Raw genomic sequence first — 13,852 nt, 5'->3', positions numbered from 1 at the left:
TAACATATGCCTATTTCCTCTTTTTATTGTGGTAAATATACATAACATAAATGTTACCATTTTTACCCACTTTAAAGCATACAGTTTAGTGGCATGAAGTTTAGTGGCATCACCACTACCTATTTCCAGAAATTTTTTATCATCCCACACAGAAACTCTAAAACAACATCTTCATTCCCTTCTCTCCATCCCTGATAACCTCTGTTCTACTTTCTGTCTTTGAATTTACTTATTCTAGGTACCTCATATAAATGGAATACTACAATATGTGACCTTTTATGTCTAGCTTACTTCACTTAGCATGTTTTCAAGGTTCATCCACGTAGCATATAGCAGAATTTAATTCCTCTTAAAAGCTGAGTAATATTCCATTGTGTGTATATAGTACATTTTGTCTCCCCATTCATACGTTATTAGACATTAGGGGTTATTCTTACCTTTTGGCTATTGTGAATAATGCTGCTACAAACATTGATGCACAAGTATCTGTTTCATTACTGTTTTCAGTTTTGGTGGGTATATACCTAGAAGTGGAATTGTGGGAATATATTATAATTATACATTTATAATTATAATGTATTATAATATTTAGTTTAACTTTTTGAGGAACTGCCAAACTTTTCTATCGGCATTACATCATAATACATTCCTACCCTAGAGGATGAGATTCCAATTACTTCACATCCTTGCTGACACTTGCTAGTTTTTTTTTTTTTTTTTAATTTTTGATAATAGCCATCCTAATGGCTTTTGACAGTTTGATTTTAATGTATCTTGGTGTGGATCTCTGAGTTTATCCTCCTTGATGTTTGTTGAGGTGCTTGGATAAGTAGATTCACATCTTTCATTAAATTTGGGAAGTTTTCAGCCATTATTTCTTATATATCTTCAGATAATCTTTTTGCCCCTTTCTTTTTCCTTTTGGTCCTTTAGAGTTCATTCACTTTTTCTTTTTTTTTTTTTAATATTAACATATAATGTATTATTTTCCCCAGGGGTACAGGTCGGTGAATCATCAGTCTTACACATTTCACAGCACTCACCATAGCACATACCCTCCCCAATGTCCATAACCCAACCACCCATCCCTACCCCCTACCCCCCAGCAACCCTGTTTGTTTCATGAGATTAAGAGTCTCTTATGGTTTGTCTTCCTAATCTCTTATTTCATTTTTTCCTTCCCTACCCCCCCCCCCCCCGCCACAAGCCCCCTACCCTGCCTCTCAAATTCATCTTATCAGAGAGATCATAGGATAATTGTCTTTCTCAGGTTGACTTATTTCACTTAGCATAATACCCTCTAGTTCCACCCACATCATTGCAAATGACAAGATTTCATTTTTTTGATAGCTGCTTAGTATTCCAGTGTGTGTGTGTGTGTGTGTGTGTGTGTGTACACATCTTTATCCATTCATCTGTTGATGGATGTCTAGGTTCTTTTCATACTTTGGTTATTGTGGACATTGCTGCTATAAACATTAGGGTGCATATGCCCCTTCAGATCACTACATTTGAATTGTTAGGGTACATACCCAATAGTGCGATTGCTGGGTTGTAGGGTAGCTCTACTTTCAACTTTTTGAGGAACCTCCATGCTGTTTCCCAGAGTGGCTGTGCCAGCTTGTGTTCTCACCAACAGTGTAGAAGGGTTCCCCTTTCTCTGCATCCTCGCCAACATCTGTCGTTTCCTAACTTGTTAGTTTTAGCCATTCTGACTGGTGTGAGGTGGTATCTCACTGTGGTTTTGATTTGTATCTCCCTGATGCTGAGTGGTACTGAGCACTTTTTCATGTGTCTCTTGGCCATTTGGATGTCTTCTTTGCAGAAATGTCTGTTCATATCTTCTGCCCATTTCTTGATTGGATTATTTGTTCTTTGGGTATTGAGTTTGATAAGTTCTTTCTAGATTTTGGATACTAGCCCTTTATCTGATATGTCACTTGCAAATGAAATAAATATCTTTTCCCATTCTGTCAGTAATCTTTTGGTTTTGTTGACTGTTTCCTTTGCTGTGTAAAAGCTTTTGATCTTGATGAAGTCCCAGTAGTTCATTTTGCCCTTGTTTCCGTTGACTGGTGATATTACTAGGAAGAAGTTAGTGTGGCCGAGATCAAAGAGGTTGCTGCCTATGTTCTCCTCAAGGATTTTGATGGATTCCTATCTCACATTGAGGTCTTTCATCCATTTTGAGTCTATTTTTGTGTATGGTGTAAGGAAATGGTCCAGTTTCATTTTTCTGCATGTGGCTGTCCAATTTTCCCAACACCATTTGTTGAAGAGACTGTCTTTTTTCCACTGGACATTCTTTCCTGCTTTGTCGAAGAGTAGTTGACCATTTCCGGGCTCCCTATTCTGTTCCATTGATCTATGTGTCTGTTTTTGTGCCAGTACCATACTGTCTTGATGAGTACAGTTTTGTAACAGAGCTTGAAGTCTGGAATTGTGATGCCACCAACTTTGGTTTTTGTTTTTCAACCTTCCTCTGCCTATTCAGGGTCTTTTCTGGTTCCATACAAATTTTAGGATTATTCCATTTCTTTGAAAAAAATTGATGGTGTTTTGACAGGGATTGCATTAAATGTGTAGATTGCTTTAGGTAGCATAGACATTTTCACAATATTTATTCTTCCAATCCATGAGCATGGAACGTTTTTCCATTTCTTTGTGTCTTCCTCAATTTCCTTCATGAGTACTCTATACTATTTTCTGAGTACAGGATCTTTGCCTCTTTGGTTAGGTTTATTCCTAGGTATCTTAACAGTTTTGGGTGCAATTGTAAATGGGATCGACTCCCTAATTTCTCTTTTCTTCTGTCTTGCTGTTGGTGTGTAGAAATGCAACTGATTTCTGTGCATTGATTTTATATCCTGACACTTTACTGAATTCCTGCATGAGTTCTAGCAGTTTTGGAGGGAAGTCTTTTGTGTTTTCCACATAAAGTACCATAACATCTGCAAAGACTGAGAGTTTGACTTCTTTGCTGATTCGGATGCCTTTTATTTCTTTTTGTTGTCTGATTGCCAAGACTAGGACTTCTAGTACTAAGTTGAACTGCAGTGGTGATAGTGGACATCCCTGCCGAGTTCCTGCCCTTAGGAGAAAAGCTCTCAGTTTTTCCTGGTTGAGAATGATATTTGCTGTGGGTTTTTCATAGATGGCTTTTAGAATATTGAGGTATGTACCCTCTATCTCTATATTGTGAAGAGTTTTGATCAAGAAAGGATGCTGTAGAGGCACCTGGGTGGCTCAGTGGGTTAAAGCCTCTGCCTTTGGCTCAGGTCATGATCCCAGTGTCCTGGGATCCAGCCCCACATCAGGCTCTCTGCTCAGCGGGGAGCCTGCTTCCTCCTCTCTCTCTGCCTGCCTCTCTGCCTACTTGTGATCTCTGTCAAAAAAAAAAAAAAAGATGCTGTACTTTGTCAAATGCCTTTTCAGCATCGATTGGGAGTATCATATGGCTCTTGTTCTTTCTTTTATTAATGTTTTGTATCACATTGATTTGTGGATGTTGAACCAACCTTGCAGCCCAGGAATAAATCCCACTTGGTCGGGGTGAATAATCCTTTTAATGTGCTGTTGGGTCCTATTGGCTAGTATTTTGGTGAGAATTTTTGCACCTGTGTTCATCAAGGATATTGGTCTGTAATTCTTTTTCATGGGGTCTTTTTCTGGTTTTGGGATCAAGGTAATGCTGGCCTCATAAAATGAGTTTGGAAGTTTTCCTTCCATTGCTATTTTTTCAAACAGTTTCAGGAGAATAGATATCAATTCTTCTTTAAATGCTTGGTAGAATTCCCATGGGAAGCCATCTGGCCCTGGGCTCTTGTTCGTTGGGAGATTTTTGGTGACTGCTTCAGTCTCCTTACTGGTTGTAAGTCTGTTCAGGTTTTCTGTTTCTTCCTGGTTCAGTTTTGGTAGTTTATGTGTCTCTATGAATGCAACCATTTTTCCAGATTGTCGACTTTGCTGACATACAGTTGCTTATAATATGTTCTTATAATTGTATTTCTTTGGTGTTGGTTGTGAGCGCTCCTCTTCCATTCATGATTTCATTAATTTGGGTCCTTTCTCTTTCTTTTTGATAAGTCTGGCTAGGGGGTTCATCAGTCTTATTAATTCTTTCAAAGAACCAGCTCCTAGTTTCATTGATCTGTTCTACTGTTCTTTTGGTTTCTATTTCATTCATTTCTGCTCTGATCTTTATTTCTCTAATGCTGGGTTTAGGCACTTTTTGCTGTCCTTTTTCCAGCTCCTGTAGGTGTAGGGTTAGGTTGAGACCTTTCTTGTTTCTTGAGAAAGGCTTGTATTGCTATATACTTTCCTATCAGGATCCCCTTTGCTGTGTCTGAAAGGTTTTGAATAGTTGTGTTTTCATTTTCACTTGTTTCCATGAATTTTTTCAATTCTTTCATTTCCTGGTTGACCCATTCATTCTTTAGTAGGATGCTCTTTAGCCTCCATGTATTGGAGTTCTTTCCAACTTTCCTCTTGTGATTGAGTTCTAGTTTCAAAGCATTGTGGTCTGAAAATATGCAGGGAATGATCCCAGTCTTTTGGTACTGGTTGAGACCAGGTTTGTGACCCAGGATGTGATCTGGAGAATGTTCCATGTGCACTAGAAAAGAATGTGTATTCTGATGTTTTGGGATGGAATGTTCTAAATATATTTGTGATGTCCATCAGTTTCAGTGTGTCATTTAAGGCCTTTATTTCCTTGTTGATCTTTTGCTTGGATGATCTCTCCATTTCAGTGAGGGGGGGTGTTAAAGTCCCCTACTATTATTGTATTATTGTTGATGTGTTTTTTTAAATTTTGTCATTAATTGGTTTATATAGTTGGCTGCTCCCATGTTAGGGGCATAGATATTTAAAATTGTTAGATCTTCTTGTTGGACAGATCCATTAAGTATAATATAGTGTCCTTCCTCATCTCTTATTATAGTCTTTGGCTTAAAATCTAATTTATCTGATATAAGGATTGCCATCCCAGCTTTCTTTTGATGTCCATTAGCATGGTAAATTGTTTTCCAACCCCTCACTTTAAATCTAGATGTGTCTTTGGGTCTAAAATGAGTTTCTTTTAGACACCATATTGATGGATTTTGTTTTTTTTTAATCCATTCTGATACCTGTGTCTTTTGATTGGGACATTTAGCCCATTTACATTCAGGGTGACTTGAAAGATATGAATTTAGTGCCATTGTATTGCCCGTAAGGTGACTGTTATTGTATATTGTCTGTGTTCCTTTCTGGTCTGCTACTTTTAGGTTCTTTCTTTGCTTAGAGGACCCCTTTCAGTATTTCCTATAGGGCTGGTTTGGTGTTTGCAAATTCTTTTAATTTTTGTTTGTCCTGGAAGCTTTTTCTCTCTCCTATTTTCAATGATAGCCTAGCTGGATGTAGTATTCTTGGCTGCATATTTTTCTCATTTTGTGCTCTGAATATATCATGCCTGTTCTTTCTGGCCTGCCAGGTCTCTGTGGATCAGTCTGCTGCCAATCTAATATTTCTACCATTGTGTGTTACAGACTTCTTGTCCCGAGCTGCTTTCAGAATTTTCTCTTTGTCACTAAGACTTGTAAGTTTTACTATTAGATGATGGGATGTGGACCTATTTTTATTGAATTTGAGGCAGGTTCTCTGTGCCTCCTGGATTTTGATGCTTGTTCCCTTTGCCATATTAGGGAAATTCTCTACTATGATTTACTCCAATATACCTTCTGCCCCTCTCTCTCTTTCTTCTTCTTCTGGAATCCTAATTATTCTTATATTGTTTTGCCTTATGGTATCACTTATCTCTTGAATTCTCCCTTCGTGACCCAGTAGTTGTTTGTCTCTCTTTTGGCCAGCTTCTTTATTCTCTGTCATTTGGTCTTCTATATCACTAATTCTTTCTTCTGCCTCATTTATCCTAGCAGTTAGAGCCTACATTTTTTATTGCACCTCATTAATAGCTTTTTCGATTTCAACTTGGTGAGATTTTAGTTCTTTTATTTCTCCAGAAAGGGTTTCTCTAACGTATTCCATGCCTTTTTTGAGCCCAGCTAGCACCTTGAGAATCGTCATTCTGAACTCTAGTTCTGACATATTACCAATGTCTGTATTGATTAGGTCCCTAGTTGTTGGTACTGCCTCTTGGGTGTGTGTGTGGGGGCGGTGGGGGGGGGGGGGTTTGTGGTGAGTTTTTCTGCTTTGTCATTTCATCCAGATTAGAATATGTGAATGAGGGCACCTGGGTGGCTTAGTGGGTTAAGCCTCTTCCTTCAGCTTGGGTCATGATCTCAGGGTCCTAGGATCGAGCCCCACATTGGGCTCTCTGCTCAGTGGGGAGCCTGCTCTTCCTCTCTCTCTGCCTGCCTCTCTGTCTACTTGTGACCTCTCTGTCTGTCAAATAAATAAATAAAATCTTTAAAAAAAGGAAAGAAAATTTCTACTCTGCTATTAAAAAGAAAAAAGAATATATGAACGAGAGAATAAAATACTAAAAGGGTGGCAAAGACCCTGAAAAATATATGTTAACCAAATCAGAAGAGACCCAAAACCAGGGGAAGAAGAAAGGGGGGAAAGGAAATAAAAATTTTAAAAAATAAAAAAAATTTATATATATATATATATGTTAGACTGATGAATAGAATAGAGCCATCCACTTGATTTTGGGTGTATTTTGGTCTCTTAGAAGAAACTACCTCCCCCCATTTTTTTTTAAAGATTTTTTTAAATTTATTTGACAGAGATCACAAGTAGGCAGAGAGGCAGGCAGAGATGGGTTGGGGGAGGCAGACTCCCTGGTGAGCAGAGAGCCCGATGCGGGGCTCGATCCCAGGACCCTGGGATCATGACCTGAGCCAAAGGCAGAGGCTTTAACCCACTGAGCCACCCAGGCGCCCCATACTTACCAAAATTTTAAAGAAAGAAAAACTTACATACAAAAATAAGGGTAAACATGATGAAGGGATGGAATAGGACTGTAAAGATGAAAATAGAAAAAAGAAACTAAAAAAGGAATTGATAAGTTGGTTGGAAAAAGAAAAAAAAAAAAGGAAGAGGGAATGTGCTCATGCTGGATACTAGAACAAAGCCATGTGCTAGATTAGGGTATATTTTGATCTATTGGAAGAAATTGTATCCCAAAAATTTTTTAGAAAACAAAGCAACCTATATGTATACAAAAAATAAGGTTAAATACAATGAAGGGATAAAATATGACTGTAACAATGAAGGTTTAAGAGAATTTTTTTAGAAAGGTATTGTTAAGATAAACTAGTTAAAAAATGTTAAAAGAGGAAAGAGGAAAAGTTAAAAAAATAGAATAAGAAAAAAAAATTAAAAAAATTTAACTTTGTAAGACTAAAGGATCATGCGGAAAATGCCATGAATTCTATGCATTGTTTTACCCTGGCTCTGGAGTTCAGCTGTTCTCCTTGATCAGTGAGTTTGGTCTTGGCTAGATGTTCTTGTTGATCTTCTGTGGGAGGGACCTGTTGCCATGACTCTCAAATGTCTTTGCCTGAGGCGGAATTGAGGGGCCCTTGTCAGGGGTCCGGCTAAGTAATCTGCTTGGGTTTGCTCTTGGAGCTTTTGTTCCCTGAACACTTCTGTGGAGAACAGGAGAACAGGAAAGAAAATGGCGGCCTCCCAGTCTCCAGCCCAGAGGAGCCGAGAGCTTGGGGCCGCACTCTTCTGCACAGTCAGAGAAAAGCAGTCAATCACTCCTGTCTCCCTGGTCTCTGGCCGCACTCTGTGCTCACCCAGCCTGTGACCAACCGTTTCTATCTCGGGCACACAGCCCCGTTTGGAGTCTCCAAACCCAGCAGATTCCTGCTGCGCTGCTCCTCCCAGAGCAGGAAGGTGAGTCTCCCCAGATCTGCCACTTGTGGGGTCCCTTCTCAAAAAGCAGTGGTCCGACTGTGCCTTGGATCACGGTTTAATGTAACCCCGAGCTGAAAGCTCACGCTTTGGCTCTGTCTCTGTAGCTAGCTTCCCCACTCTGGTACCTGGCAGCTCTGCCACACTCAGACACCCCTGATATTTCTGTGACCCTGCATGACCTGAAACCACAATGTCCCCACAAGGGCTCTACCCCCCACTTAGCCTCTGGAGCGACGTTCCTCAGTGGAGCAGTCTTCTACAAGTTCAGACTTTGTGCTCCACTGGTCCACCACTTCCCGGGATTCGGCCCCTACCCCCGCAGTCTATCTTCCTGTTGCTTCGGATTCACTTCTCCGCATGGCCTGCCTTTCAGAAAGTGTTCGATTTTCTGTTCCTAGAATTGTTGCTCTTCTCTTCTATTTCCTGTTGAGTTTGTATGTGTTTGGAATGGTTTGATACCTATCTAGCTGAACTCCTGGTATCTGACGTCATTTCAATCTACTACTGCTCCGCTATCTTGCCTCTCCCAAGACAGTTGTTTTAATACCCTTATATAGTAAGTCTGATGGCTGGGCTTCCTCACGGATATTTTCTGCCAATTTTTCTTGTTCCTTTGAATGAGCTATGTTTTCCTGTTTCTTTGTAATGCCTTTGATTTTTTGGTTGTTACTGGAATATTCTGTTTGAGACTTTTCCAAATTACTTTTGCAGAGACTATTCCCTAGTACACGTGATGACTATAGTCTCCATACCTTTAGTGCATATTAAGTTAATGTTTTGACAGATTTCCTTGAGTTTCAGGAGCTCTCTGTGCAGATTGGCTCTGTGCTGGGGTACTTTCTCCGCATGTGACTAGGCTTGCTTTGAGCCTAGGGATCTGTGATATTAAATTTTATGTGCCAACTGGCTAGGCCATGGTACACAGGTATTTTGTTAAACACTAGCCTAGGTACTGCTGTGAAGATTATTTTTTTTTAAAGATGAAATTAACATTTAAATTGGTAGACTTGGAGTAAATCAGGTTACCCTCCATAATGCGAGTTTCTTCATCCAATCAGTTGAAGACCTTTAGAGAAGAAAGATTGAGGTCTTCTAAGAAAGGACTTCTGCCTTCAGGCAGCCTTTGGACTTGAGCTACAATATCACTTCTTCTCTAGGTCTTCTGCATGTTAGCCTGCTGTGACAACTTCAGACTTGCTAGTTCCACAGTTATGTGAGACAATTAAAATCTCTCTCACCCTCTCCCCCTCCTTCTCCCTCTCCCACCTAACCACCTTTACCAACCCACCACCCATTCTCTCATTGCTTTTGTTTCTCTAGAAAGTGAGAACTCTGATACAGATTTTGGTACCAAAAGTGGTTCTAGAGGAATAGAATCTTCAGGATGAGTCTTCTGAATTTGTTCTAGAGTTTCTGGAATTGGTTCTCTAATCTGATTATATTTAAAGCCACATGACTATTTCTAGTAGTAAAGAAAGTACTGATAGTTTATGGTGCGATGTGGTAATAGAGACACGCAAAATACCACCACCGGGTACTCCCAATCAAATACTTAAGGAGGCAAGGTTCTGGGTGATCATGTATATGTTCCGCATCAGGGATATATCAGCTCTCTGGCCCTATGTTATAATTTAGTTTATCTTGATCACCTTTTCTACAATATATGACACTCCTCCAGTACATTGATCTGCTGATTGGACCTAAAAAGTAGCGACTACTCTAGACTTGTTGATAGAATGTTTGTGTGTCAGAGGGTGGGAAAGAAATCTGACAAAAATTCAGGGGCCTTCTATCAGTGAATTTTTTTGAGCTATGTTAAGATGTTCCTTCTATGGTGAAAGAGAAATTGTTGCATCTGGCTCCTCTTACAACCAAAGGACAGGCACAATGCCTAGTGGGCCTCTTTGGATTTTGGAGGCAGCATGGCATCATATTCCTCATTTGGGTGTGCTAGTCTGGCCTCTTTACCAAATGACCTGAAAGCTACTAGTTTTGAGTGGGGCTTGGAACAAGAGAAGGCTCTGCAGCTTGCCTAAGCTGCCAGGTGAGCTGCTCTGCCCCCTGGGCCATATGCTCCAGCAGGTCTGCGGTGTTGAAGTGGCAGTGGCAGATAAGGATGTTGTTTGGAGCTTCTAGCAGGCTTTTAGGATTTTAGAGCAAAGCCCTACCCTTCTCTGTTGATAACTACTCACTTTTTGAGAAACATCTTTTGGCTTGCTATTTAGCCTTAGTAGAGACTGAATCCTTCACCATGGGCCACTAAGCAACCTGAGCTGCCCATCATGAACTGGTTGCTGTTGGACCCACTAAGCCATAAAGCTGGGCATGCACAGTGTCATTCCATCATTGAGTGGTATACACATTGAAGTGGTATGTACAAGATTTGGCTTAAGAGGCCCTGGAAGTACATGTAAGTTACTGAAGAAGTGGCCCAAATGCCTGTGGTCCTCACTCCCACTCCACCTCTCCCAACCTGCACTTGTGGCCTATTGGGGAGTTCCCTATGATCAGTAAACAGAAGGAGAGAAGACTTGGGCATGGTTTACACATGGCTCCGCACAGTATGCAGGCACCATAGCCCCTTTTTGGGAAATCCCTGAAGGACATTCTATTCCATTGACTGTTGTGGAAGTCTTTTAAGTAGGGAGTTAACTTTTAGGTAGCTTACACTGGCTGTCACGAGAAGAGTGGCCTAACCTATGGGTTTGGGTCAGACTTAAGTACCCTATCGGTCTAGTTTGGTCTTTGGGTCAGACTGGGCCCCAGGAGAAGACCTGGTCTGGGTGTCTCTCAGACTAACTGGCCCTTGGCAGGACCTGACCTGTTTGTGTGGGCTAGTTGGATAGTTGGGATAGGCCTGACCTGTGTGCCTGTGTCAGATTGGGGATATCAGGCCTGGGGCAAGAAGAAAGATTGAGACTGATTGGACTCTAGAACCCAACCAGTGTGCTTGGGTTAGACTGGAAACCGCAAGGCTGATCTGTATATTAGGTCAGACTGGGCATAGGCTGTATTTGGGAGAGGCTGGGCCCTGGTGAAGGGCTTGGCCTGTTTATTTGTTCCAGGCTGAATGTTCAGAGTGGGTTGTGGTCTGTCTGACTTGCTTTGTACAACTTCCAGTGGGGCTCTATACATCCAGATATCAACTGGGGCTTTCTCAGGGGGAAGAGGACAAAGAAACTAAACAGAAAGATAAATAGGTAATGTGACACCTGTGTGGCTTGGTTAAGCATCTGACTTGATTTTAGCCCAGGTCATAATCTCAGGGTCATGAGAAAGAGCTCCACTTTGGGCTCTGGGCTTAGCATGGAGTCTGCATGAGATTCTCTCCCTCTCCCTCTGCCTATCCCTCCCTGCTCTCTCTCCTTCTCTCTCAAATAAAATAAATACTTTTATTTTTAAATCAAAAAAGAAAGACAGGGGGGACTGGGTGGTTCAGTTGGTTAAGCATCTGCCTTCTGCTCAGGTCATGATTTTAGAGTCCTGGAATTGAGCCCTCCATTGGGCTCCCCACTCAGCTGGGAGGTGTGCTTCTTTCTCTCCCTCTGCCCCCACTCATGCTCTCTCTCTCTCTCTCAAATAATAAATAAAATCATAAAGAAATAGATAGGTATAAGCAATTTTATTATTGAATAGAAATAGAAAAAGCATTCTAAGAATTCAAAAGCAATAGTTGGCCAACAACGGACCTGCTCGAGCCCATAATCTCCTCATGATTTGAGCCTATCCCTCAGTAAAGCCTGCTTTTTATTCCCAGAGGTCACAGCCCCAATTTCCCCAGTTTATGAAGTCCTCTTGCCCTGGCTATTTCCCCTCCACTATCATGTTTTGCATTCTCTCTGGCTTCCCCCTAACTTCCTGGGCTGATTTCTTGCTATGGAACATCTTTTCCACATGTTGCCGGATCTCCCTGGTCCTCACCCCATAAATGACAGGATTTAAGGCTCCTGGGAGCAGCAAGTAGATGGCACTGAGCAGATTCTGGACATCCTGAGACACAGTCTTGGCTACTCGGAAGACAATGGAGGTGGAGAGACCAGAGAGGTAGATAGTGAGGATGACCAGTAAGTGGGAGCCACATGTGTGCAAGGCCTTGGCTCGGGCTCCCCCAGAAGAGATCCGGAAGGCCGCATAAATGATACGGGTGTAGGAGGCCCCTAGCAGGGCTAGATCAAAGGTCACGGTGACCAGCCTCATGGCCAGTCCCAACCTGCTGTTGAAAGTCAAGTCTCCACAAGCTATGCTCAGCAGTGCAATGTACTCACAAGTGAAGTGGGGAATCACCATTGTCCGGCAGAATTGGGCTTGTGACGTTAGCACAACCAAAGGCACTGCCACTCCTAGGCTCCGTGTCAGGGCAAGAATGGCCAGCACACCCAGTAGTTTGGAGGTCATCAGGTCAGTATAGCGGAGTGGGTGACAGATGGCCACGTAGCGGTCTAGGGCCATAGCCAGCAGGAGGTTGTAGTCCAGAAGGAGAGTGAAGTAGATAAAGAACATCTGAGCCAAGCAGCCATGCAGTGATATGGGGTTAGCATAATGCACAAAGCCCTCCAGCATTTTGGGCATCACGGCAGTGGCAGCACAAACGTTGACAGCCAGGAGCAGGGCAATGAGTAGGTACATAGGCTGATGCAGGCTTTGCTGGGCCACCACTGTGTGGATGACCAGTGCATTGGCAGAGATGATGGTCACATAAAGGAAGGTAAGGGGCAGGAACAGGAGGGGCCGCCACTCTTGCAATCCAGGGAAGCCTATCAGGAAGAAGTTGGTGTAGGAGGTGTTGAAGGTGCTGGTATTTCCATCCTCACCCATTAGCTTTGGCCCTGGGGGTTGGCCCCTAGAGTGGGGATCGGAGACTCTTAGAACAAAATGGTCAATGGAAGAAAGCCTATTTATTTATTCCTTCCTCTCTCTTTCTTTCTTTCTTTCTTTCCTTCCCTCCTTCCTTCTCTCTTTCTTTCTCCTCCTCCTCCTCCTCCTCCTCCTCCTCCTCCTCCTCCTCCTCCTCCTCCTCCTCCTCCTTCTTTAGAGAGAGAGAGAGGGAGTGCATGAGTGTTGGTAAGGGGCAGAGAGAAGGAGAGGGTGAGAGAATCTTAAGTAGGCACCGCACCCAGCATGGAGCCTGACACTGGACTTGATTTCAAGACCCTGAGATCATGACCTGAGCCAAAATCAAGAGTTAGACACTTAACCAACTGATCCACCCAGGTGCCCCCACTTAGCTTGAACAAGGTCGGTCTGTGTCTGTCATGTGAACTATAATTTGCTCTCCTCTTTTGCATTTTAGGATTACTCAGGTAAGTTCTCAAGGAGCTTCTTGATGCTAAAGCACTCAAGAAAGGAAATGTAGAATAACCACCTCAAGGTGGGGCAGAAAGTGTGAAAAAGACTATGAGAATTGAGTAGATCAGTTAACTGGCTGATGAAAGTCTTGAGAGAGATTGAAGTGCTGTTTTGAGAGTCACATCAATCAAACTTCAGAGCCAGTTGAAAGGGGGGAGAGACAGAGGAATCAACAGTAATTTCAAGGGGTTTTGTCAGTTGTTGTTGTTGTTAGCTAGGATGACTGCATTGGCACTCCTAAAACCTGAGAAATGAGCAATAGTGTTGGGGTGCTAGTAGGTACAATTAATTAATTGCATTTGGATGTGGTGAGGACTCATAGATGAAGAGATGCCGAGTTAACACGCCCAGTCAAAAATAAGATGGAGAGTGTGATGAGGGATTAAGGCTGGAGATGACTATGTGAGGATTAGCAATTTTATAAAGGGCATGAGACAAAATCCTAAAATGCAGGCGACAATGAGCAGACTGAGAAAAAGAGGGGAGAGAAGCAGTGTGAGAGCTGGCAGCAAATGGAGTTCTGAAAACCAGAGGAGAGGCTTGTTGCTCTGGAGGCTTTGATGTATAGGAATTTACAGACAGAGGCCAAAGGCCAATGTAGCCAAGTCACCCTACAAGGCTTAATGTTCTGAGTAGG

General features: G+C 42.1%; 1 protein-coding gene across 1 annotated transcript; it reads right to left on the bottom strand.

Annotated features, from left to right (window-relative positions):
• Positions 1-11,673: 11,673 nt before the first annotated feature.
• LOC308350897 (olfactory receptor 52E8-like) lies at positions 11,674-12,684 on the bottom strand (the record flags this gene model as incomplete). Its single annotated transcript, XM_080816355.1, has 1 exon — positions 11,674-12,684. The coding sequence occupies one exon, from the start codon at positions 12,682-12,684 to the stop codon at positions 11,674-11,676; it is 1,011 nt and encodes a 336-aa protein (XP_080672481.1).
• Positions 12,685-13,852: the final 1,168 nt, after the last annotated feature.

The sequence above is a fragment of the Martes martes genome (assembly GCF_963455335.1).
Source record: "Martes martes genome assembly, chromosome: 10".
Lineage (NCBI taxonomy): Eukaryota > Metazoa > Chordata > Mammalia > Carnivora > Mustelidae > Martes > Martes martes.
Note: the sequence above shows the minus strand (reverse complement) of the source record. Positions and strands in the feature narration are given on the sequence as shown.